We start from the raw sequence: 25,131 nt of genomic DNA, 5'->3' as shown, positions 1-25,131 counted from the left end.
ATTTCATAGGAAGCATAAATATCCCTGGTATATATATCACTACTGTGTATATCATATTCTGTAATATTTGATTTGCCTGTAAATAAAATATCAGTTAATCAGAGCTTGAACTTCATGTTTCAAACTCATTTTTGGAATCTCTAAAATATACATGAAATCTGCATATATATTATAAGGCTCTGCATGGTTGGACAATATATTTGTACTACTAATGGGGGGCATCCACTACAAGATCTGAAAACGACTGCACGATTACGACATTGTAATCGTGCAGTCGTTTGTCAGTCGTGTGATGTTCCTGCACTGAACGAGCAGACGTTCAGTGGAGGGTCATCCATCATCTGGAAACATGCTGAGCCTGACGATATCGTCAGGTTGACCAGCATGTTTGCATGATGATAGATGTCTAAAAGACCAAATTTTCAAACGATTATCGAACGATTTTATCGTAATCGTTCACCTTTATCGTCTAGTGGATATCCCCCTTAAGGCATAGAATTTATATGTTTAATGAGTCAGGAGAATACATCCCTGCATAAAGTATGTTTACAACTTGCATAGGTGTATTGCCTGGACAGTTGTTGTTTGCAATAGCTATATCTATACCCTCATAGTCAATGAGCCAGGATTATATATCTCTGTAAAGTATATTTACACTTTGCCTGGACATATTTCTTGGACAGTAGAGATATAGTTCCTTATACCACATGAGCCAATCACATGCATATGTATAGGAGTGTGCATGTGATGTACACTGTTGTGTGATTGGACTGGTATTAATATTGGCCCTTTTTGTTATGAGCTAACCTAATTTCTAAGCCTATTATAATATATTTGCAGATATAAGATACATAGACATATACTGTATCATTATATGATATAATCAATCAGATTCCACATTTCAATACAAGATTAGCCCTCCAGCCAATCAAAGTGGGTATCCTGACACACCCAGTCCCTTCCTTTATAAAGGGGCCTTGTTCTTTGCATGTCCTCTTGAATGTTTGGCCAAGTCCCTCTACGGTGGCTGGCCTCACCCCCTCTGATGGCTGTTCACTCCCTTTAAGCTTGGGCCCCTACCACTGCATTCCCTGGTGGGCTCTTCATGCCACAGTCCAACAATGCCTTAATGTACAGATGTGTCCTCCTACATCTATGCTCAATACGCCATGCAGCGCGAAATGCCTGGCGTGAGTGAGAGTCAAGTCCTGTGAAACTCTTCTAGCGTTGAGCGTCTTTATTTGTAGAAAATGCATCTAAGTTGCAATGCAATGTGGCTAGGACATACCAGGAGACTGTGCTGAGTAATTTGATATGTGACACTTGTATATCTGTGTACGACTGAGACTGTAAACAGAACTTGGTGTGGAAAAAAGCTGTAGCCGCTGCATTGTAGCACTTTGCATGCTGATTGAGAGACTAAGTCGCACACAGATATACAAGTGTCACATAAATTAATCAGCACCGTCTCCTGGTGCGTCCTGGTTGCATCGCATTGCTACTTAGATGCATTTTTGGCAAAAAAGACGCACGGTGCTAGCAGAGTCTCACGGGACCAGGTGCACCAAGAGGGGCTGTTTGACAAGATTGCAGCAAAGATGAGTGTGGTCACATCTGTGTGGTGGAGAAAACAACAAATCCACCACATGCGTACCTGTAGTGGATGCTATTGCTATGGGGCCCGGAGGCTTAGGGGGCCCCTGTACCCAGCTCATATAGTTGTCTACCAAGTTCCTGAAATTGCCTGCTAAGAAAATGGGTTTGACACATTGCCCGAGCCTGAAAAGGGGGACACGCCAGTGATGATCTCTGTGTCTCCCTCTCTCTGTCGCTCCACACTGATATGATCCATCTCCTAGAATCCTGTTTCAAGTTCAGACACAGCTGAGCTAATCAGTACGTCCAGCACTGTCAGAGAGCAGGGAATTGAGCTCTGAGATCAGGACTGTCCCAGAAAGGAACAGTGTGAATACGTTAGAAAGATCTCCACTCAAAATGGAATGTTCTGCATTAGAAAGTATCCCCCTCAGATAGGAGCTGGTTGGTCCCCACCCCTTTGTACAATGTGTACCGGAGGCTCTGTGTGGCATAATGTGTATTGGCACCATTTCAATTTGGCATATTGTAAACTGGGGGGAATGCAATGTGGCATAATATGAACTGGTGCCACTGTGTGCTATAATGTGAACTAGGGCACTTCTATGGGGTAGAAAATGAACTAGGGCACTACTATGGGGCATAAAATAAACTAGGGCACTACTGTCAAGTTGCAGTTCTGTAATTCCGCTTACCTCACCCACCGCTGCTTGGCAAACATTTGCACTACATTCCTCACAAAGTCATTCTGTCTGGGTCTCTGGCTGATGATGTACTCCATAGCTTTAGCGCATAGTGGATGCCACCATCATGCTTTTTGCCACATGACTAATATGCACCAAACATCACACATCCATTACCTGTACCACCTCTCTGTCCAATCGCTGCACAGGGTGCCCTATTTATGTTTCACTGGCCCACTGTATCATGCCAGTCCAGCTCGTCGTAGTGCTTAGTTTCTCGTCACAGGCTCTGCCTGTCTGTCTGCCTTGTTCTGTTCCTGCCGCATCTCTGTGTTCCTGCACCAGTGGACATGTGCCTGTGCGGTCATCATGTCTCAGAGTGCACTGCACTCTCTCTGATCCTCCTTACCTGTGTATTCCATCATTTACATCAGTGCGCATATTTTATTTAGCCGATTACCATCAGTGTGTGTGCTATCATCACTCCGGAATTGTCAGCATTACAACATCTGTGGATTTTGGTTCTGAAACACAGTCCACCATATATTCCTGCAACCATACCATCGCCTGCTAAGGGGCACATTCAATAGGCTGCGAGAAAAGCAAAAAACCCACACCTGCGAGGTTTTTCCTGCAGGTGCGGGTTTTTTGCTATTCTATTAGGTGTTTTAAAACAAGCGCCGGGAGATCTTTTTTTGCGCACCTCCTGAGCAAGCGTGATTTTTCCTAAAATCGATGATTTCAGGAGAAATCACCGGGACTTGCTCTGACACTCCCGCGGCAACCCCACTGAGGACTAATTAAGCAATTGGAAGTATCCAATTAGCTTAATTAGTCCTTAATTACTTACCGTCGGCAGCACTGTCTTCTTCATCCTGCATCGGGAGCCGGCTCTTCTGCAGCAGGGGTGAGTGTGTGTGGTGTTTGTTAGTGTGTATCAGTGTGTGTGCATGAGTGTGTGTGTGTGTGTCGGTGTCACTGTGGCGTCCCATATTGGCCGCTGGGAGAACTATATCTCCAAGCAGCCCTTGCTCCTCCCACCAGCCCCTGGGACTCCCAGCAGCCCCCTCTCCATTAAGAAGAGAGAGGGGAGGCCGCCGGGAGCCGCGGAGACTACTGGAGACCCCCAGTAAGGTAAGCGGTGGTTTTTTTTCATCAACAAATACGCGCCGCTGGGTTTTCAGAACTGAAAACCCTGCGACCAGTATTTTGGAAATTGAATACCGCGGGTATCGGGAGCGCGCATACCCGCAGTATTTCTAAATTGGACGCCAGGGGCGCGAGAATTTTGACACGCTAAACCTCGTGCCCAATTGGATATGCCCCTAAGTGTACTAGTTCCTGTGCCATCTACCATTAGCTTCTCAACTAAAAGTCATATGACTACATCAGTATCTCCTACGCTGACCACACTCACCGGTTCTCATTTCTGCCTGCAGAGGGCGCATATCATAGTATGTATCTTGGTTCCATCACAGACATTTATTCATTCAGTAATATCTCAAGTGTACTAGGCTTTGCAGGAATACTGCCACCATCAGGCTGTACATCCTAGATAACTCTGCTCTATATCTATTCCATCAGTAGTGACTCATGAGTAAAAGCTTCATACGTGCACCTTGTGTTACTCACTCCAGCGCTCACCAAACCAGACCAGTGGTCCCAGTCCTGTGCCTACAAACAAACAGAATTTGACAACTACTATGGGGCATATTCAATCGGCGCAAGGTTTAGCGAGGAAAAAACCTTACGCCCAATTTGAGATTACCGTGGGTATACGCGCTCCTGATACCCGCAGTATCTAATGTTAAAAAAGAGGTTGCAGGGTTTTCAACTCAATAATTCTCCACTTACCTGGCCGGTGGTCTCTGCAGCTCCCGGTGGCCTCCCCTCCATTGTCTCACTGGAGAGGGGGCTGCTGGGAGTCCTGGGGACTGCATGGAGGCACATGGGCTGCTGGGAGATGTAGTTCTCCCAGCGTCCATTACGGGGGCACACTGACACTTGGGGGGGTCACACACACAACACTCACACACACACTCACTCATACAGACTTACAAACCCTGACACACACTGACATACTCATCACTGCTGCAGGAGACCGGGTCCCGACACTAATTGCAGAAGACAGCACTTCGCAAGGTGAGTATTACTGACTAATTAAGATAACTGGAAACTTCCAATCGCTTAATTAGTCATTAGGAGGGGTGCTGCTGGGGCCCCTGAGTAATTCCAACCTTTTTTCCTAAAATTGTGGATTTTAGGAAAAATTGGTTGTGCTCTGGAGGTACGCAAAGTAAAAACTCCCGGTGCTCAAAATAGGAAAAAACGAGCACCTAATTGAATGGCAAAAATCCCGCACATGCAAGAAAAACCTTGCAGGTGCTGGATTTTTGCTTTTCAATTGAATATGCCCCAATATGTCTCTCTAGAAGCATTGTGGAGGGGCCTCTCAAATGTTGCAATGGGTCCCACAAAGTTCTGGCTATGCCCCTGAAAAGCACCCTCGCTGCGAGCAATAATAATCCTAAGAAAAGAAGGTATTCACACGTTCCCACCAGGCTAAACACATTGTCTTAAATTTAAAAAAATGCTGGATGCTGTGTATTAGTACAAAATGTATTTTATAGAATTTATCTTGTACTTGTCAAAATTAGTTGAATTCTTTTTTTCTTTCCATTAGTTTTAATTGTACATTGGCAATTAATAAAAAAATGCATGAAAGTATAATGGTTAAAACATACCGTGCCTCCCAACATTTTTTTATTGTAAAATCTCCTGGTGAACTTTTGAAAAATGGGACATCCCCAGCATGTCTAACAGGGGTTAGACATTGAGACAGTCCCTGAAAAGCGGGGACTGTCCTGCCGAAAGCAGGACAGTTGGCACGTATGGTTAAAATACTGATCCAATATTCAACAGACAGTTCACTAAATCCACCACCTCATGATTAATGGAGTACAACAATGGTATCGCTGGTTACTGGTGAATCGATATAGGCTGCATTCTCCTGATTATTCATTTGGCTGATGAAGTGTGTGTGCTTAGAAATAAATGCATATATTCTCCCATATGCTAAATTGTTCACAACTTCTGGTGCAGACGCCCCCTATATATAAACTTGCTACTAGTCATCCGTATCTGTGCACGCTTGCACTTACCCTATACAAGTTACCACAGATACATCTGGAAATAGGCTTATTTACGTTGTTCATGATAACATTTGCACAGCCCGCAGTTCCATAGATGTGCCCTCATATAACTATACCTACGTGAGAATGCTCCGCTACAATCCAGTTCTGACTTTTCAGTCTTAAGGCTAGATGCGTTTGGCATGTATACAACTCTGCATTGCCTGTACTTACCCAGTGCAAACACGTACTGTACGTTCTTCCTGCAGACATATGTTCAACTCTGCTCTTTAAAGAGTATCACTGATACTACAATATTCTGTAGAGGAATGCCTTTAAGTCCTATTAAGACAGTGATGGTTCCATGGGTCATGATTTAATATAAGCTTTAGGGACATGTAAAATTTTCAGCAAAATGCTGCCGCCATGAGACATCACTGTGATGTCGAATTGCGCACAGTATATTGAGGGGGAGATTTAATAAAGCTTGGAGAGAGATAAAATTGGAGGTAAATAGTACCAACCTATCAGCTCCTGTCATTTTTCAAACACAGCCTGTAAAGTGACAATTAGGAGCTGATTGGTTGGTGCTATTTATCTCCGATTGTATCTCTCTCCAAGCTTTATTAAATCTCCCCCTGAATACAGTAAACTTCGCTAATTTGCCTGCACACCTCTATGGGGTGCAAAGTAAAATGAGCAAAGATATTGATTGTGGACTGACTTTGACAGACAGTTCCCAATGCACTCTACATACATCACTAGAAATGTAATTGCCCTTTTCAAATTTAGACTAGCACTGAATCATGTTACGATAATTTTTAATGCAGGACAGGCCTAAACGTAAATCTCTTTTTATTTCAAATGCAGAACATTGTAGGGACATCAGGGCTGCAATATATGGCTGCAAGCTAACTACTTATGATTCATCCTACTAAATCATTAGTAATCAAACAAATACTTCATTCATTGCATCCCTGTGAAAATGCACCAACCATTTACCATAGCTGAGGCCTCAATTTGTGATTGCATCCCTTCCTTCACTAGGGGCACTGGTTCAATATATGTCAGGTGTCTTCAATTTGTAGGATAACTAATGAACCAGCAAATTAATTATATATGTGTATATATATATATATATATATATATATATTTAGAAAACAAAGTTTGTGAAATACAACAAAATCACACTGTTTCTTTTCATTAAATAAGTTGTAAAGTTTATTACTTATTTTACAAACCATACTATAATTAAAAATGTTCAGATTTCTGATAAAATTGAGCATTAGCGGCACTAATAAACCAACATTTTTGGGTTAAAATGTTTTGCTTGACACATCATGTCTGTACTATGGGATTTAATATAGGTTTTCTAATGTGAATATTTTCTTAATATAAAATCTCATCAAGAAGAAATGTCTTGTTAATGTGTACTGTTACAAATCTCAAAACATATAGGGATGAGCTAGCACAAATAATTAAAAAAATAAAATAAAAAGCCTTGTGGTTAATTTTTTATAATTAAAATTTTTATTTGTGTTGTTTCGTTCTGTCATGAAATATCCCAGATAAGATTAACATCATTCAACAAAGATTACATCATAGGATGGACTTTAATACAAATAAAAAAAATCAAACAAAACGTGTTTTATTTTTTTTTAATAGAAAAAGCTTTCTATCTTTATTGCGGAAAAGTAGGAGGGATGGGAAAATGAAAGAAAAAGATACAGTAAGACAATTATTTCACAAGAAAGATTAGTGTTGGTGTTGGACATGTTCACTAGCCTACCATGCTGAAAATCAGTATTGCAAAATAAAAAAAAAATCTATTTTACATATACAAAATAGTACATATTCTTATTTAGTTTTTTATCCATTCTGGTATTGATCCCCCCCACCCCTCCCCCTCGGGCCAAAAATATCTACTTGTTTTTCCCTTAAAACTCTGCAAAGTAAAAGTTAGATACACTTATATTTTTAGGGAAAAAGAGTTGAGGGATCAACAATTCATATACATAATTAGAAAACAACAAAGAAATTATTTTGAATGGCTTTGACCTGAACAGTATAAATCATCCACTTGCCTATTACAATACTGATTTTATTGACTCTAGCTGCTAAACTTTGGCATTGTCCACATTCCACCACAAAACAGCAATCACTTAAGTCACCATTATCTACTCCACTGATTTCTCATGAGCCTCGATCTTTGATCCATCTCTTAGACTTCTACTAAGTGGAGAACACAGAAGTGTAAGGTAAGCACCTTATCTTGGCATAACGACCCATGATCTCTCCATCCACGACTGTTTCTGCAGTTCCTACTGTGTGTTTAGTTCAGCTTCAAGATTAAACTCGTGTCTTTCTAGTTTTTTTTACTTAGTGTGAGGTAGCTTAAACCTGGGAAGTTTTAGATTTTGCCCTAAACTTCCTTCATCTCATATTGGAAATAAAAAAAATAACAAAACAAAGGGCAGACGAACTTTAAATCCTGGAACTTTTCAATCTTTGCTATCTACAGTATAATTAAAAAAAAAAAAAAAAAGTAAAAAGAACAAAGCTCAGATCAACTTGTACTTTCCAAAAAAAGTTATTTTTATATCAGTTGATGTTACAAAATACAAACTTTTTTACAACATAGCACCATTTCATTCAATGACACGCAGTCTGGTAGTCTGCTGGTATACACTGTGAGGGGGAGGGTTGCTTAAACTGCACTTCATACTTCGGTTATGGGGGGCTTTCAATCATGCCAGTTAGTGTCACACCTTCACCTGACCCATAGGTCTTACAGGAAGACAATAAATAAATAATACCATGATTTTATTCCGCAGTCTGCCCATTTCTGGTCTTGCAATAGAAAATGAAAATGTCCAAAATGTAAGCGCGTGGATGAATGGAAATTTGGGGTCGGTTCAGCCATTCAGTGCAGAAGTCCTAAAAGTGATTGGAAAGTACTCAGGTCCTTAGGGTTTTTATTTATTTTTATTTACTTTTTTGATTTTTACAAGAAGCAAACTGGGCCAATGTCAACGCCAAATTCCTGATCAGCTCCACCAATATCCATAGGTGCAATGTCTACGATGGGCAGGCGGGAAGTTTTCTGTGTCCTGTATTCAATAACTGTCTTTCCCCATTTGCCAGTGTGTTTCTAGAATAAATAATGCACAATGGTTAAAAGCATAAATAAACATGTAATCATTATATACTTTTCTTTAGTTTTATAAAATAACATTTAGATTGTATTAGCTACTGTTCCAACACTTTGACGGTAAAAGGCCTTTTCCATTCTACCTCTTTCTCCGTCCTCTAGACAGTAATGTCCAACTAAGATCAACGATGTTATACCATTTTACTATATCAGAGTAAACCACATATATTCTTTATCCATGATGATTTAAATAAGCAGAAAACAAAGTTTTCAGTGCATGATAACTTATATTTAGATATTTTATTACACTCGATAAAGGGCAATTTAGTCCCAAGTTATTGTAGATTTCTTTGGACTATTCCTTAGGTCAGCTATACATTTAAATATTCAAAGAAGCCCCTAAGTTTACTCTTTATCCCATATATTTTGTTGAATATTTTTGCATTTATATTTACCTTGCAGCCATCTTCCAAGGCATTATATGTGAATCGGCTATTGCCTTCAGCTCTGATCTCAACATCGTTGGAGCCCTGGAGAAGGAGAGCCTTTTTCAGGTTGCCTGAAGCCTCATCCATGAAAGCAATGCTGTTCTTGCAGTGGTAGGTGATGTTCTGTGATGCGTCCATAGACAGCAGGCGGAGGAAGGTCATCTGAATGCTGGCAGTGTTGGGTGCTGAGCTGTCATCACCATAACTGAACTGCAATGGTAAAGACAAAAATATTGTAGTTTGATGCTAAATCACGTAAAGCACAATAATCACATGTATATATAACAATATAGGCAATGACAGGCGCCTAAGTCAATTGAGAAATATAAGTAGGAAAGTTCCATTGCTTAAATAAACTAATTGTTGTCTAATGCGCAGAATTTAATTATGAAAAGTACTTACTTGGAAGCCACCATTGATTGTCTCTCCAAACCAGATGTGCTTCTTGTCCTTGGTCTTACTTGTCCACCAGTTCTTCCTGGGGATCTTGCTTGGGTTGGGGTATACACATGTTTCTCCAGTTTCCATGTTGCAGAAGACTTTGATGGCATCCACAGTACAGCCCTGGTTGGGGTCAATCCAATAGTCACCTGAAAAAATGATCAGGATTCAGTCAGTAGGATAATACTTATAGCTATATAGAGACAAGATACATTTTTCTGTTCTGAAGAATATTAAATATGATGCAAGAATTACAACCTGAACATTTTATTTAAGATACTAATAGTAATTATACCAATCTATCATCCATACTTATTAACTAGATAAAATAGTGGTTCTTCAGTTAACCATACTAGACTTAGAAAGAAGTGACCTTATGCAGATTAATGGGACGATAGAATATAAACAATAAGAGCAAAACAATTGGAGAATGATAAGTAAAGTGTATGGTGCAAAAAGACTATGGGGGAGATGTATCAAAGTATAGAAGTTGGAAATAGCAACCAATCAGCTTCCAGCTATCATTCATCAAGAACATTATAAAAAGATAGCTATAAGTTAATTGATTGCTATGGGTAACTTCTCCACCTGTCCTCTTTAAAAGGTTTGATACATCTCCCCCTATATGAAATGGAGTGTATATAAAATACTGCAAAGTAAAAATTAAAGGTGAAAAAAATAGAGACACTGAACTACTGCTATTTAGTCAATAGTCTGGATGGCATTGATAATTTTGTACATACCACTCTTCCATTCAGGGTGGCACAGTTTCAGGTCACGGCAAGTACGAGCTGGGTTTTTCTTGCTTCCATCTGGGCTACGGATGCTCTCAATCTGGTTGTTCAGTGATTTCAAAGTGGCATCAACCTCAACATCATGCTGGCGGAGGTTTGCGGAAGCCTGATCAGCACGCATGTAACGGAGAGGATCTGGTCCTTTCTCGGGCTGAGATAGGCCGGCAAATGCAGACATGTCAATGCCAGGGCCAGGAGGACCAGGGGGACCAGGTGGGCCAGGTTGACCAGGAGGACCCTTTTGAAAGAAGCACAAAACAGATGAGTTGTGATCCAGTAGTTAATAATTACATTTCCTTCTGTTTCCTAATGAGATATGGAATGAGTATTGCACTTAAAATATGTACAATTAAATCTAATTTGGGATTGTCAGAAGATTATTAAATTGTGTGTATACTTACAGCTGGACCAGTTTCACCACCACGACCACGTGGACCAGGTGGACCAATTGGACCAGGCAGACCATTAGAACCATCTTTGCCAGAAGGACCAACAGGCCCAGGAGGACCCTAAACAAGGTAAACAAGTTGTAAGTTAACTAATAATGTCTAAAGTGAACAGTAAAATCAATAGTAATAATAATAATTTTTAGTTATATTTCAGAACTTACTCTTGGACCAGAAGGACCAGCGGGACCAGTAGCACCTTGATCACCAGCAGTACCCTAAAAAAGAAAAGAAAACAGTTTGTGTATAAATCCCTGTTTTACAATAAATGTTCATAACACATAGAGCTTATAGTACTATATTGATGAACACCTGGTATAGTGGTATATATAGTAGCCACAATCACAGTGCCAGATCATCTTAAACACTAGGCTTACTTGTTCTGTACTTTATTAGCAAATATTATGAAGTGTCCACAAAAGAATTGATTCATTTAAAAACATACCAATATCTCACCCAATACTTGTACTCTTATTATTTTGGGTTGGGACCAACTTTTAGCAGCAGTACGGAAAAGTGGCAAAAGGATTATGAAAAATTTGCAATGTGTGTAAGTAAGACTTCTGCATTTTATTTTGCAGATAGGAACCACTTGACTAGTTTTTTACTGGCTGACAGCAGTGTACTGTGCAAATTTGTGTGTTTCTTTGTCTTATAGAAGCCTAATTGTGAAACAATATTGTTACATTTTTCTAAGATAGTAATTATGAGTGCACCATGCTTATTTTCAGTTGGGGGAATGAAGATGAGGCATTTAAAAAAATATTTTATCATTTGTCCTACTTGCACTTTGTATTAGTCTAAGCAATAAGCAAAAAGCTAATCGGTTAATAACTAATAGCCTGACTAATGTTAATGAGCATTTCTAAATTATGTAAGTTAGGAGGTTGTGATTAAAAAAAACACAGTGTTCTGCAGTGTTATGTACAAATGGGCAACCATAGAATTCCACCTGTTTTTAAAGTATATTTCCAATAACAAACCAGCAAACCCGAATGTTACTAACATCATATTTCAAACAGATACTTGTAGGTAAACAGCTGGTAGTGATTTTGTAATGGATCAACAATGTTTGCTTGTAAAATTAACAGAAAACATTTTTAATTACTGAACCATTATGGCTGAGTAATTTTGGCAAGCCAAGAATTGGATCTGGTCTCTATTTTCTATACTTGTGTTCATAAAATAATTTTGCGTGGACAATAAATTGCAACAATAGAAAGGATTGGTATGGTTTCAGAATAATGGATTTTGTGTTTGTCAATTAGAGATCTCTATTTAAAAAAAAAATTTCAGTTTATTACTTCAATGGAGTGAAAAAGTGGCACAAGGGTTAGCATTGCCACCTTGCCATGCTGGTTGGTTTTCTGATCTAGAAGGGTAATTTGGATATGTCAGGTTTCACCTTAGTGTATTTATGTGATTAGGAAATTAGAGTGTAAGCAAGACTGATACTAGTGTAGTATTTTGTGTATTAATATCAGTTAAACAATCTTTAATAAAACAATAACAATTATTTTTGGTTATTGTACTTACTGGTGGTCCGGGCAGACCCTGAAGACCAGTGAAACCTCTGTGACCCTTCTGTCCTCTCTCTCCAGCTTCACCAGCCTCACCTTTATCACCACGAGGACCTTGAGGACCCTAAAATGTAAGAACATGTTATAAAAAGAGCCTTAAAAATAATACAATTCTATACTAGGTGAACAATTTTACAGGATACAATGTAACACATTTATTTTGATGGTAAAATAGGCTATTCAATTTAATAACTGGCATAATTTCAATAATAATATTATATTATAATATCAATATTGTTGAGGCAAACTGAGATTGATCTTCATTTTCACTATACACAAGAGTGTAAAATGTTTGTAACTAAAAATAATATTCATTCTTCAATTATCTCAGTCATTCGTCTGGGCTCAGTATTATGCACAAGGATACTAAGCTATTATGCATTGTATTTCTGTCTTACCAATCATGGAAACACCATGGCACCTATTATTATTTATTTAGAATTATAGCATGGAAAGATAATTAGTTCATACAGTATGTGCTTTTCTCATGAAATTGTTGAATAAAATGACACAAATACATAAAAATGAGAGTTGTACTTACTGGCAGACCACGAGCTCCAGCTGGACCGGATGGACCCAAAGGACCTTGTGGACCCTACAAGTGAACATACAAGTTGTATTAATGAATATCTACCATGTATTAATGGTATGGTTGATGCTATATAGCTTCACAAAATGCAACAATACACTGACTACTTGCCTCTTTGATACAGGAGTATTAAACTAACAACTCTTTTCTTTGCTATTATCATTAAATGTACTTCTATTTTCCTTAAGCTTGTAAGAAATATATATCAGTTTGGGTAGTGGTATCAGTAACCCTCCCCTTATGTCCCATGTGGACAAGTAAGAATAAATGGATAATATTGTTGTACAAGAGCTATAGCTAATCCTCTGCACAATATCTTACAAACTAGGGGAATAATTTTTTATGCATGCTGCTATAATTCCATAAGAGCATCACAAATCCCTGGCACCTCTTTTGAACATTTCTATAGTATGGAAACACGATCATCTAACTTGCTTCCTGAGTACTCAATTATTATATGTTCAAGAATTGGCCATTTAAAAAGATTGTTACTCAATGATTATTCAGAAAAATATATGTACTTACAGATTCACCTCTATCTCCTTGTTTTCCAGTTGGGCCAACAGGGCCAGGAGCACCAGGAGCGCCAGGAGCACCAGGTGCACCAAGAGGCCCAGTCTCACCACGGTCACCCTGTAGGGATAGAGGAAACAGTTGCATATCTATTTGGACTCTTTTACGGTGTATGTGATAGAATAATTACTCACAAGTATTGTGGTAGAGAAAAATGTAATATCAAGATATAAAGGTTAACAAGTATTATTATCTCACTAAGTTTATACTAGATTTATATCAAATATTTTGAGCTGCATTCATCATTAGTTTAAGCTATGGCCATGATGGTGTACCATGGTATTGCATGTACAGTACCTTTGTATCCAATTACTTTAAATCCTAAAGCATTATTATTTCATATGTAGAACATGAAAAACAAAGCTATCATACAATAAGAATGTTTATTGGATTAGGTTAAAAAGCATTAAAAGTAATGACTGCTGAAACGCTTTATCATCGCTTCCATCATAATGGAAGCCAAGCCAAGCAGTCCTGGTGATCATAAGCCAAGCTGTCCTGGTGATCATGTTACTAGTTGGAAATTTTCCCAATCTTACCTTCATGCCAGTGGAACCATCACGACCAGGAGGACCATCAGATCCAGGGTTTCCCTAAAGGAAAATAACATTTTAGACTTATAGTATATGTCTAACAATAATTTTATCCTTGGTCTACTATACAGCAAAATAATAATTACATGCTATTGCACTTATCCTAGTTTCACTTGTTTGTGCATTCATTTTTCATTTACTATTATTTAACTTAAATTTTATTAAAAGTCCAGAACATTTCACAGTAGCAAGCAGTTCCATCTCATGCTATGTGGGGAACCTCACTAAGGGATGATTCAGAGCCACACGCTATTTGCGCTCGTTCGGTTAGAAAAAGGGGCCGGCTATTTAAATTGAGCGTTCGCTCTTTGCGGTCTGTTGACGGCTCTATGTCTGAGCGAGTGAACAAAACATGCGCTTGCTATTTTGTAAAGACGCCCCCTGGCCGCTCGCATCATATGTCATCTCCGCTATTTATTTGATTAATCGAGTACATCGAAAGGCATCTGAACTGCTCGCAGTGCTTGTGGTAGTTTTATCCTACCGCAATCATGTGAACAGTTCAGGCTAAGAGACAACCAAGTGACGTGGTCGATAACGCTGCTTTGTTAATTATGCACACCCTTAAAACGCCCCTTGTGACCGTTTGGCACGCCTGCGTTCGGATCTCCACTCCCCGTTTTCAAGCACCTTCCCCTGTTACCACCCACAAACGCCTCATCCTGTCACTCAAATTAGCAGGCACTCGCTATTTGGCGAGCGCTCGATTTCTGATCGCACTGACTGGTTGGCGCATGCACATTACGACCCATACGCATGCGCAGTTGTGCGAACATCGCTCGGAGCGAACGAGCGGCTCTGAATCAGGCCCTAAATACATTGCTTTAAATCAATATAAATGTTGTCTTAAAGTTTCCCTTGCAACACCCTTAAATGCATCCCAATGGGATGTAGTCGGCATCCCGGCGTGCCAATATGTAATAAATCAATTAATTATAATGTGAAAAAGTAATTATATTATTTTATGCCATAAAATATTTTTTCAATGTTTTAATTAAATATTGTATTTGATGGTGACTTTGTCAGGCAGTAAAGGACATCACCTTAGTAACCCTTTCTCTCATGCCAGGAATAACACCACCTCCTGGATGAGTAGTGCTTGGTGGTTTCGCTGGACAGTTGTCTAGTTAGAAAGCCCAACAGGTGGCCACTTATTCTTCTTCAGAAACAGTATGCATTTGTCTACACAAAAGCAGGCAAAGCATAAGTGTCAACTTGTTCTTGTAACTCGGGATTAATAGCCCAAATTCTCATTTAGGCAATATTCCTTATTAAAATATTTGTTAATTTACCTAACTCTGAAGCCAGTACTAATTGTTAACCACTATCGCTGTCATACGGTTTTATTTAAACTATTTCCATTAATTAAATAAAAAATTCAACCCAGCAACTACCATAATAGACCTAACAAAGAAAGATGCAGGATCTTTGTAGATTAACAAAAAATTGTCTGAATTGTGGTGGGGAGACAACGACAAACAATACAGTGAAACAACCGTCCTATATAGAACACATAAAGGACCAGTCATTTTACAGCCCTATCATGTAATTTTATGTCTTTGACATTATTCTGTGAATCTTTGGTTTCCTGGATCTTTTTCTTTGGTCTAGTGTCACACAGGCATTACAGAACTTTTTACTGGCAGGAAGTCCACCCTTCTGAGGTCCTTGTACTCGCTCACAGCCATGAGAAGCTCACATGTGTGTGTCACTAGATAAGGTTCAGACCACTGCGGCTTTCTGTCTGGAAACGCACAAAGTTCTAACGCACCAGTGTGATGCAAACTTTTGGTTGCTGAGAGCTGCTAAACTATTTTTCACCCTAGAAAAGAAGCCTTAATTCATAGTAAGGGTAATGTCCCTTTTACCTATCATCCCCACAGGAAAACTACAGCAACATTTTTAAAACATCAAATAAGGATGTGTCTACATTATTGTATGTTATACAGTAAATAGAATCTTCTATATTATATTAATATTCTTCTACCCATAGCACAGTAACACAGTCATCTTTTGCTACACTGTTATAGTCTTCTGAATCTATTTCCACCTTCTTATTTTCATTCAGGCAGAAGCAGTAGGCAGGAGATGCATGTGTGGTGGAACATATTGTAAGGTGTCCTACAGCTATATATAATATTAGTATGATTAACCTGAATGATCCGGCAAATGCTGGGTTGGGACATTTGCTTATACTAAGTCTGCTCCATCTGTATATCTGTAGGTATTTTTTTATCAACTATTCAGACACAGAATGTGAAATAGTGGCCACAGGAGGAGTCTAAAGATGGTTATTTAGTTTGTGATTAATACTACAATGGGATTAATCCTGCTACTTTGCAAGGGATATCTAGTGTATTTCATCTGCATCAAATTGAGGTACTTACTTCACGTCCAGGCTCTCCAGAAGGTCCAGTCAAACCAGGTGGGCCAACAGGGCCAGGGGGTCCACGGTCACCAGCACCTCCAGGACTTCCTTGTTTTCCAGGCTCACCCTAAGGAAACATTTAGGAACTGAGGATTAAGAATATAATAGGTCTGAACACTGAAAGTATTACTGGCATACTGTATCTTGGTTTGCCATTATTAATTATATTTTTATAGCCAACATAATGTTCTGTTATTTATCTATAGACTCTTTTAGAGCCAATTAGATCAGTTCTGATCTATTTGTAGCATGTATGTTTTACTTCTGTAAATGGCTAATAATATGCTGATATTTAGTTGCAACTATAACGCTGCACTTGAATGCCCAATATATTTTTATGGCAACGATGTTGCTTTTGTTGACTATGCTAAGCCTTCAGAGGTGATTCAACTGAATGCAATAGCCAGGGCTGCCATCAGAAATTGTGGGGCCCGGAACTGACAAAATTGGTAGCCCCCCCCCCCCCCCCACACCCTTCCACCGCTATCTTATTCCTACAAAAAAAAATGTGGGCTAAAAAATATCAAGCCTGCCCTCTTCTGTGTCTAGCCAGCCCTTCCCTTATGTGCGTCCAGCCAGCCTCCCTTTCTGTGCATTCTGCCAACCCCCCTTCTATATGTCTAGCCAGGCCCCTAATGTGAGTCCAGGCAGCCCCCTTAATGTGTGTCTGGCCAGGTCCCTAATGTGTGTTGAGCCTTCCCCCTCTCTCACAGGCACAGCCCAGCCCATCGGCAGCGCGTTTAAACTTACCGGCTTCTGCTCTGCTGAGTCCGGCATTGCAGTGCAAGCGCATGCATGTTGCTGGACGGCCTGGGGCTTTTAGAGCCTCAGCAGGTCCAACTGCCCGCCAGCTCAGTGGCTCAATATAAACTGACGTGCTGCTAAGGAGTGCTGCTGCTGCTCTCCGTAAAAAAAATACCACACATACGATGGGGAGGGGGCGCGGTGGGTGCAGGTGGTAGGAGCAGGGCCCCCCTTTCTGCTAAGTGTCTGGACCTGGGACTCCAGTCTCGGCAGTAGTTCCCTGATGGCAGCCCTGGCAATAGCTGTAATGTGCCATTCTGGAATAGTACATTGTGGCCAGCAACATCGCTACTTTTTTCTTGCACCTCATAGAGGTGTTGAAAGTACCGTAATGGGAAAATATGTCTTCAGTTGAACACTGTTGTGATGTTTGGTGGCACATCACCCGTAATTGTATCTGCACCCTTAGGTGAATATTTATAGGTGTATATTTACTAAAGTGCAGGTTTTTAGAAGCGGAATAAAAAAAATACAAAATTTAGAGCGCTGGCAGACCGTTTTATATATAAAGAAAAATTATTTAAATGTATCTAGTTTCCTTAGTAAACCAGCTTAATACACACATTATACACATTATACACACATTTCTTCACATTCAAAAATTCTCAATATACAAAAACACTTTCCAAATAAGAATACTTATTAAACGTTCACATGTAGTTCACTGATGAACTAATTAGAACATACACCTCCGATGTTACTACTAAAAAAATAATTTTCCACTAATATTTTTTATAGTAAAATGTTGCATTTAAAGCACACATACAATCTGTTTCACAAATCTATACAACATTGCAGCATAAAAGGAAACATATGGTGTTAGCTGGAACTAAAAACTCATATACAATATTCCAGAAAAGGATAATATCAAGGGAGGATAAAAAAAGCCTCAAGTGGATACACATTATCTGCTAAAAAGTGAAAAAGCTACAACTGTTTCTGTTTATCCTAAATGAGATATGCTGTTGTTTATAGAGCTGTGATCTTTTTATGGGTGCTTTAAATGAAACTGGTCAGTGGTCAATTAATAGATTTATCTCAGGCGCCGGTGATTGCTTTTTCTTTTAGAAGTGGAGATGTTGGCCATAGCAACCAATCATATTCTAGCTATTATCTTCTAGAATGTGCTAGATAAATGTTAAATTAAGTTAAGCTGATTGGTTGCTAAAGGCAACGTCTACACTTCTAAAAACCCGCTCTTTAGTATACATACCCCTTAGTGTTTAATGACTTCTAAGGAAGAACAGCAACATAATAAGCCATTTATTTAAGTTTTACTTTCATTTATTTTAAAACATATACATCAAGAAATGTCTATAATAAAGTTTTGGGAGAATAGTTACATATGGATTATATATGTCCTTCTTTATTCAATAAATATTGTTCTGTGGCCCAAAACAGTCTCACCACCCATAAGAATACAAGTGTAGCACTGAAATTCAACATATCCAAATTGATAGAAGGGTTTTCCAAAGTGGAAGTTGAAAGGTTTTCCAAAGTGGAAACTTAAGTGGAGGTATGGAAATTGTAAGTGGATGGACTGTGATAATGTTATAATCAGTGGCAGCTCTTATCTTCAATTACCAGGGAGGGGGGGGGGGTCTGTTCGTCTACAATGTGCGCATGCACAGGATCTCGATTCCGCACATGCGCTCAAATCAACAACCAGTTTTCTAGGGACTGTATTGGCAGCAGCTCCTAGAAGTCAGACAGGGCTGACATTATAGCAAGGGAGTGGTTTCCCATGGGAAGCGCTCTCTTTGCTGATTGCAGTCCAGATTGACAGTCCCTTGGGGAGAAAACATCTTGGGTCTGCCTGTCGGGGTATAACTGTGATTAGCATTGAGTGCTTCCAATGGGAAGCCACTGCCACTGCCAGGCGGTCCCTGTGGGTGGCAGATTTTACTAATTATAATAAAAGCATTAGGAGAAGTGACAGATATAATGGGTCGCTTCCACTACTGGTTGTATTTAAAATTTAGGTAAATTAGACAAATGCCTGTGGCAACAATGCTTTAGATTATCTGTGATCTTGCTTACTATTATTCATTTCAATTGTCATTTCACACTTTACTAACCGTCAATTCTATCCCAGAACTTATTTGGACAAAGCAGTTTAAGTATGTAGGGTTCGGAGTACTGTGCCCTATATTACATTAGTTATTACTAAGACAATGCATAAGTGATAGCTCTATTTGGTGTAATGTAGTATAAATGTAACACACTAGCGAGAACAAAGTACATATAAAGGCACATTCTCACTGTAAACCACAAGAAAGCAACTAGATTATTTCTATTACTCTTGGTGTACTGTATACTGTGTTGAATTGATTTTCTAGTACTATTTTATATGATAAAAAAATATATGTACTATTGTATGTCATACAAAAGTCACTATTTTAGCTGAAGACACAATATTACTCTATAAGAACTAATTTTACAAGAAAGTACAATATTACTCATGGTGTTCTTGTATTATAACACTTTCACTTCACATTGCAGAAATTTATACTTACAGAGGGTCCTGGAAGGCCAGGGAAACCTCTCTCACCACGCTGACCGGGAAGACCAACAATACCACGCTGTCCAGCCAAACCTTGAGGACCAGGGGGACCATCGGGACCCTAAAGAAGATTTTGACCAATACTCAGAATTAGTATTCCTAATGGACGATATAGAATTGGCAATACAGTAATATCACAGGACTATGTATGTAGTGAGAACTGTGGTAATGAAGATAGTCTGGCTGATTAAATTTAGGAGGCATCAAGGGAACTACAGGTATATGAGTAAGACAATATGATTTTTAAATACTTTTCCCCTCTTCTTGTCATATGCTCAGTGGTGATTTTAGACCCCAACACACAATTGGATGACATATGTAAAACTATACTCACAGAAGTACCATCTTCACCAGGCTCTCCCTTCTCACCAGGAGGACCAGAAGGACCTTGAAGACCTGGGTCACCAGCACGACCAGCAGGACCACCATCACCACGAACACCCTTTGGTCCATCTTTACCAGCAGATCCAGGAGGACCAGGAGCCCCAGGGTTTCCCTATAAATTGGTTTAAAATGTTATTATTCAGAAGTTATTAATATGAATAATGATAATAATAATAATTACATAATACTCATCATTAAAAGCAAAAACTACCAAAAATACAGTAAGTAAGTTTACAGACTAAAAATGGTCCTGGTTTTTGTACCCAGTTATTTATTGCACATAATTAATTGTTAAAAAATATATTTTATCATTAATTATTTAATCATTAATTATGCTGTTTCAGTCTTTATTTATTATTGCAGTTATATACATTGGGACTGAAAGAGATCATCTAATAAATTATAGACTGATATATTTAAAACACAGAGATATAATGTAAAACTATTTGTCAAAAAACAAAAGAATCAGAGTTGGCAGAAAGGCTTTTGTGTCACTGTTTCTATCTTAGCGCCAAATGTAATAGGGTGAGAGTTTAGAAAATGTCAGAGTTTAACAGTAAAACTCTCACACTAATACATTGATTGAGTTGTATTTTCAATACAGGAAACACCTATGTAGATGAGAGTTTAAATCTTGAGAGTTTTTTGAGTCTGAAAAACATGCAAGTTTGCATGTTCTGTGACTTTAATACATTGGTTGGGTTTAAAAATGTGAGAGAGTTTTCTCTCACATTTTCTAAACTCTCACCCTATTACATTTGGCCCTCAATGTCAATAGTTCTTCATCTATTATTATTTGCTATTATATACATAGTGCTAGCATATTCACTAGCGCTTTACATTGGGAACAACACAGTAATAAAACAACACTGGGCATTTGTAGACAAACTAAGAGATAAGAAAGCAAAAGAGTGTGATACACATAGTGCATATGTGTCCAGCCAGATTTTAAGTGGAAAACTGCTTTTTGTGGCTACAGTATGTGATCCAGTCACACAGCAATGTTAGTTTGGGTGTAGAACAAGAACTCATGTCAATTTTGTGTGATCTGTGTAGAGGGGAGGTGATCAGAAGATTACAAATTTGATAAGCTTGCTTGAAAAGGTGAATTGTCAAAACACATTTGAAGGTTTTGAGAGTTATATTTGCCTGCATGGGGACCTAGGTAAAATGGCCTATGTCACAAATATAATGTATTTAAGAGAACTGCATGTATAATTGTGTACTAACCCCCGAATGTTTGTAAGGGAAATCAATGTATTACTTCCCTCACATGTGGCAAAAACTCTGATGACATCATGAAAATGTCGTTGTATATGTGTTACTTGAACCTGGTAAATAAAGGCATGTTACTTACATTGGGACCAGGAGGGCCAACTCTGCCGGCAGCACCAGGGAATCCAGTAGCACCCTACAGGTAGAAGAGAATATGATTACAAAATTTAGTCCATTAACATTTCGAGATTTATCCTCTTGTTAAAAGGATAGCTCATACTTTTCTTCACAGCTTTTTAACCTATGAAATACAATAATTTAGGATGGTTGGACAGTAAAATTGTACTTACAGCTGGACCTTGGGCACCACGAGCTCCTTTAGGACCATTAACACCAGTTGGGCCCTGGAATGACAAGGACATCGGTTATGTTACAAGTTAATATTAAGTAAAATTAATGGTTCATATGCATTCCTATTTTGTTTATTCTATTATGTTATATTTTTGTGACAATGCTGAGAATCTATCTGCTACTAAAATTATGTACAACTGCAAAACATATACTACTGTATAGTAATAATAATAGAAATTGCCTTCCACTATTCATCTAATGTAACATTTAATTGTTGCAATAAATATATGTACATTGGTATTATAGTCCAATGGGATCATGCACAGGTAAAATTCCTATCTTTGACTGTTAGGTGGATTTGGTATATTCTGACTGTGCCACCGAATTTCAACTTATTATTTTTATTCCATGTAAATTATTGTGGATATACTGAACAAACCTGTGGGCCAGGAGCACCAGATGGACCTTGAGGACCAGGAGCACCAGCATCGCCCTTCTGACCAGACTCTCCCTGCTCACCCTTAATGCCAGGTTGACCATCAGCACCCTGAAAAACAGAGGATGTATCTCAGAACCTATACCAGGAGCACATACTGTAATGTAGAGAACATTAGGCCACAATATATCTTCAAGATTGAAACTTTGAAAATTGATTGATGATGCACAACATGGATATGCCAAGAAGGTGGTATGGTGGCTTTCTCAACATAGCAATCAAATTAAGCTTCCTTGGCCACTGTATTACATAGGCCCTTTAAAGGTATAGTGGTTTTATTCCAGTTAATCTGGATCATATTCATGCTGCAAAATGTGCAAATCTATGTCTCAGAACCTGAGCTGAGCAATCAGTTTGTCAAGTTTCTAATATGCCTATGTCTTGTTATAAATGATCAGTCTTAGGATATTTATCCCAAAGAAGACTGTCCATGAGTTTTGTAGTGACAAATCCACTTCTGACCAAATCTCTCTAGACCATTGTGGAAAATGTACATACATGTAATAATGTACATAGCTAAATCTATGAATGAATTCCTCTTATAACATCTTAATAAAGTTGAACGTCTACTTGAAACAAGAAAATATAAATTCCAAAGAGGGGTTTTCACAGCCATGATCTATCATGATTTGTATTGAAGTTCACTTAGAATTATAACAGATCAAGACATACTCTATGCTGGACAATTGGACTTATGGTATGTTGAAGATATTAGATAAGCAACTGTTTTTTTGGTTGTTTTTTTTTGAGGGGGGGCCTTTTTACTTACAGGTGGACCAGCAAAACCAGCGGGACCAGGTGGGCCACCCTCGCCGCGATCACCCTATAAAAGAAATAATACCATGGTCAGTGTTTTAGTTGGAAACATTACAGTTTGAGTATTAGAAAAATTAATTCTGGTATTCTGGTAATCTGATATTATATATCTTTGTTAACTTGCTTATTATCAAAACTACCAAATCGACTTAAAAGCAACTTATTCACATCGGTGTAAATGACAATTGTTAACAAGTACAAAAAGTAAAGATAAACACTTTTGTGACTTTGCTTTTATAATAAGAGCCTAGTTTTTGTCACATCAGACAATGTATGCATTAGTCTTCATCATAAAAGTATTTTGTTTGCTCTTATCTCATAGTATATTATTATATAACTGTCAATATGTTGCACTATACTATATATCATTTTACTGTACACCGTTATATATCCTATGTTCAAATATACTTGGAAAACTTCAATTTGTCTAAAGAAAAACAAGTAAAATACCATGATAAATGTCCAATACAGAAATTACATATAGTATAAAAAAACTTACAGGAGCACCACGGGCGCCAACAATGCCAGATGGGCCAGGAGGACCAGATTCTCCCTAAAATAAAGAAGAGAACAATGCATTTTCAAAAACCACATTTTATGCAACAATATTACAAGCAAATAAACATATTTAAATTTAATGCAATTTGAGAAAACTTTAACTTCCTCATTTAAAACCATTGGTCATTTTTATAATATTAAGTACAGGAAACAAATACAGTTAAAATGCGTGTTTCATTTCTGTTTCTGGAGATATTATTCCATTCTTCTTATTCTTGTTAATTTGTAAAAATAAACGTGATTTCTAATATTTTATTATAATTAGAAATTATATCAATAATTTCAATTTGTGATTAATCTGGGAACTGCACTGTCAAATGCACTGTAAAAGATCACGCGTTTCTCCAAAAATATCCATTTAAAACTGGCTCTGAACATGTGTTTTAGGGATGTATTTTAAGGCAACAGAACTGACCTGTTCATAGACAACTACTGGATACGGAGTTTCAGCATTATCAATACAGATTTCACCCACTTGTAGTTGCAAGATAAAATAATTGCTTATACTGTAACTTATATTGTTGTGTTTATGACTTTGGTTTTTGCCCATGTAGGCAATAGAACTGCACGTACTGAATCTTCTCACTTTTTATTTACTTTTCTGCCACTAGGATGAGGTTATGGATTGAACATTTCCAATGCAGTATATAATATAAATCTAGTGCTTCATGCAATTTTATCCTCTTAGACAGTATGAACTATATACAACCTTGTTATCCTTCTGATGTTCTAATAGTCCTACAAGAATTGTGACAGGCAATGTGATTTCTGATTTTTGTATTAGAGCAGTCTACTGACAAAAGCTTAGAGACATGAGCAGAGGAATCTGCCAGAGTCATGGACCCACCAAGACAAATGTATAACATTTATACCACCCTATATATTATTATATATTATAATGCTTCATTATTTCCATGACAGCTTCCAATGTATATGTTGTTGTTATAATGATGATCATTTTTTAATATTACCAACTATTATCGGCTATACAACTGCTTAAATCCTAGTTATATGACTATCATATAGTGATGAAATCATTAAAATTTTCTACTTTCATTTTTAACAAATTTGTGGATGATATGACACCTACTTTCTCTCCATTAGGACCGCTTGGACCATGTGGGCCAATAGGACCAGTCAAACCCTGCAAAATAAATAGAAATTAAATGAAGACATATTCACATTCACACTATACTTCCCTAAATTAACTAACCATTGGACATGATCATAATACAATTATATGACAATTTATGTAGACTTTAGACACTACACCTAGCCAACATGATCATAATACAAAACTATGACAATCTATGTAGACTTCGCACATTATACCTAGCCAACATGATCATAATACAAATCTATAATATTCTATACTGAAATAGGACACTACACCTAGCCAACCTGAACATAATACAAATCTATAATAATCTATACTGAAATAGGACACTACA

At 38.1% G+C, this 25,131-nt stretch overlaps 1 protein-coding gene across 1 annotated transcript in view; it reads right to left on the bottom strand.

Annotated features, from left to right (window-relative positions):
* Positions 1-6,917: 6,917 nt before the first annotated feature.
* The window catches only part of COL2A1 (collagen type II alpha 1 chain), a 64,940-nt gene continuing 46,726 nt past the window's right edge, over positions 6,918-25,131 (bottom strand). Inside the window, exons 36-54 of the mRNA XM_088465959.1 lie at positions 24,771-24,824; positions 23,622-23,675; positions 23,076-23,129; positions 22,250-22,357; positions 21,810-21,863; positions 21,602-21,655; positions 20,195-20,356; positions 19,814-19,921; positions 16,453-16,560; positions 14,012-14,065; positions 13,425-13,532; positions 12,852-12,905; positions 12,267-12,374; positions 10,895-10,948; positions 10,686-10,793; positions 10,234-10,522; positions 9,452-9,639; positions 9,017-9,259; positions 6,918-8,561 (exon numbers count right to left, since the gene is read on the bottom strand). Of these exons, the coding sequence (XP_088322085.1) occupies positions 8,415-8,561; positions 9,017-9,259; positions 9,452-9,639; positions 10,234-10,522; positions 10,686-10,793; positions 10,895-10,948; positions 12,267-12,374; positions 12,852-12,905; positions 13,425-13,532; positions 14,012-14,065; positions 16,453-16,560; positions 19,814-19,921; positions 20,195-20,356; positions 21,602-21,655; positions 21,810-21,863; positions 22,250-22,357; positions 23,076-23,129; positions 23,622-23,675; positions 24,771-24,824 (2,109 nt within the window). The 3' untranslated portion in view covers positions 6,918-8,414. The remainder of the gene's footprint in view (positions 8,562-9,016; positions 9,260-9,451; positions 9,640-10,233; positions 10,523-10,685; positions 10,794-10,894; positions 10,949-12,266; positions 12,375-12,851; positions 12,906-13,424; positions 13,533-14,011; positions 14,066-16,452; positions 16,561-19,813; positions 19,922-20,194; positions 20,357-21,601; positions 21,656-21,809; positions 21,864-22,249; positions 22,358-23,075; positions 23,130-23,621; positions 23,676-24,770; positions 24,825-25,131) is intronic.

The sequence above is a fragment of the Taudactylus pleione genome, unplaced genomic scaffold, assembly GCF_031769625.1.
Source record: "Taudactylus pleione unplaced genomic scaffold, aTauple2 ptg000065l, whole genome shotgun sequence".
Lineage (NCBI taxonomy): Eukaryota > Metazoa > Chordata > Amphibia > Anura > Myobatrachidae > Taudactylus > Taudactylus pleione.
The sequence above is the reverse complement of the archived record's forward strand: the minus strand, read 5'-3'. Positions and strand labels throughout refer to the sequence as shown.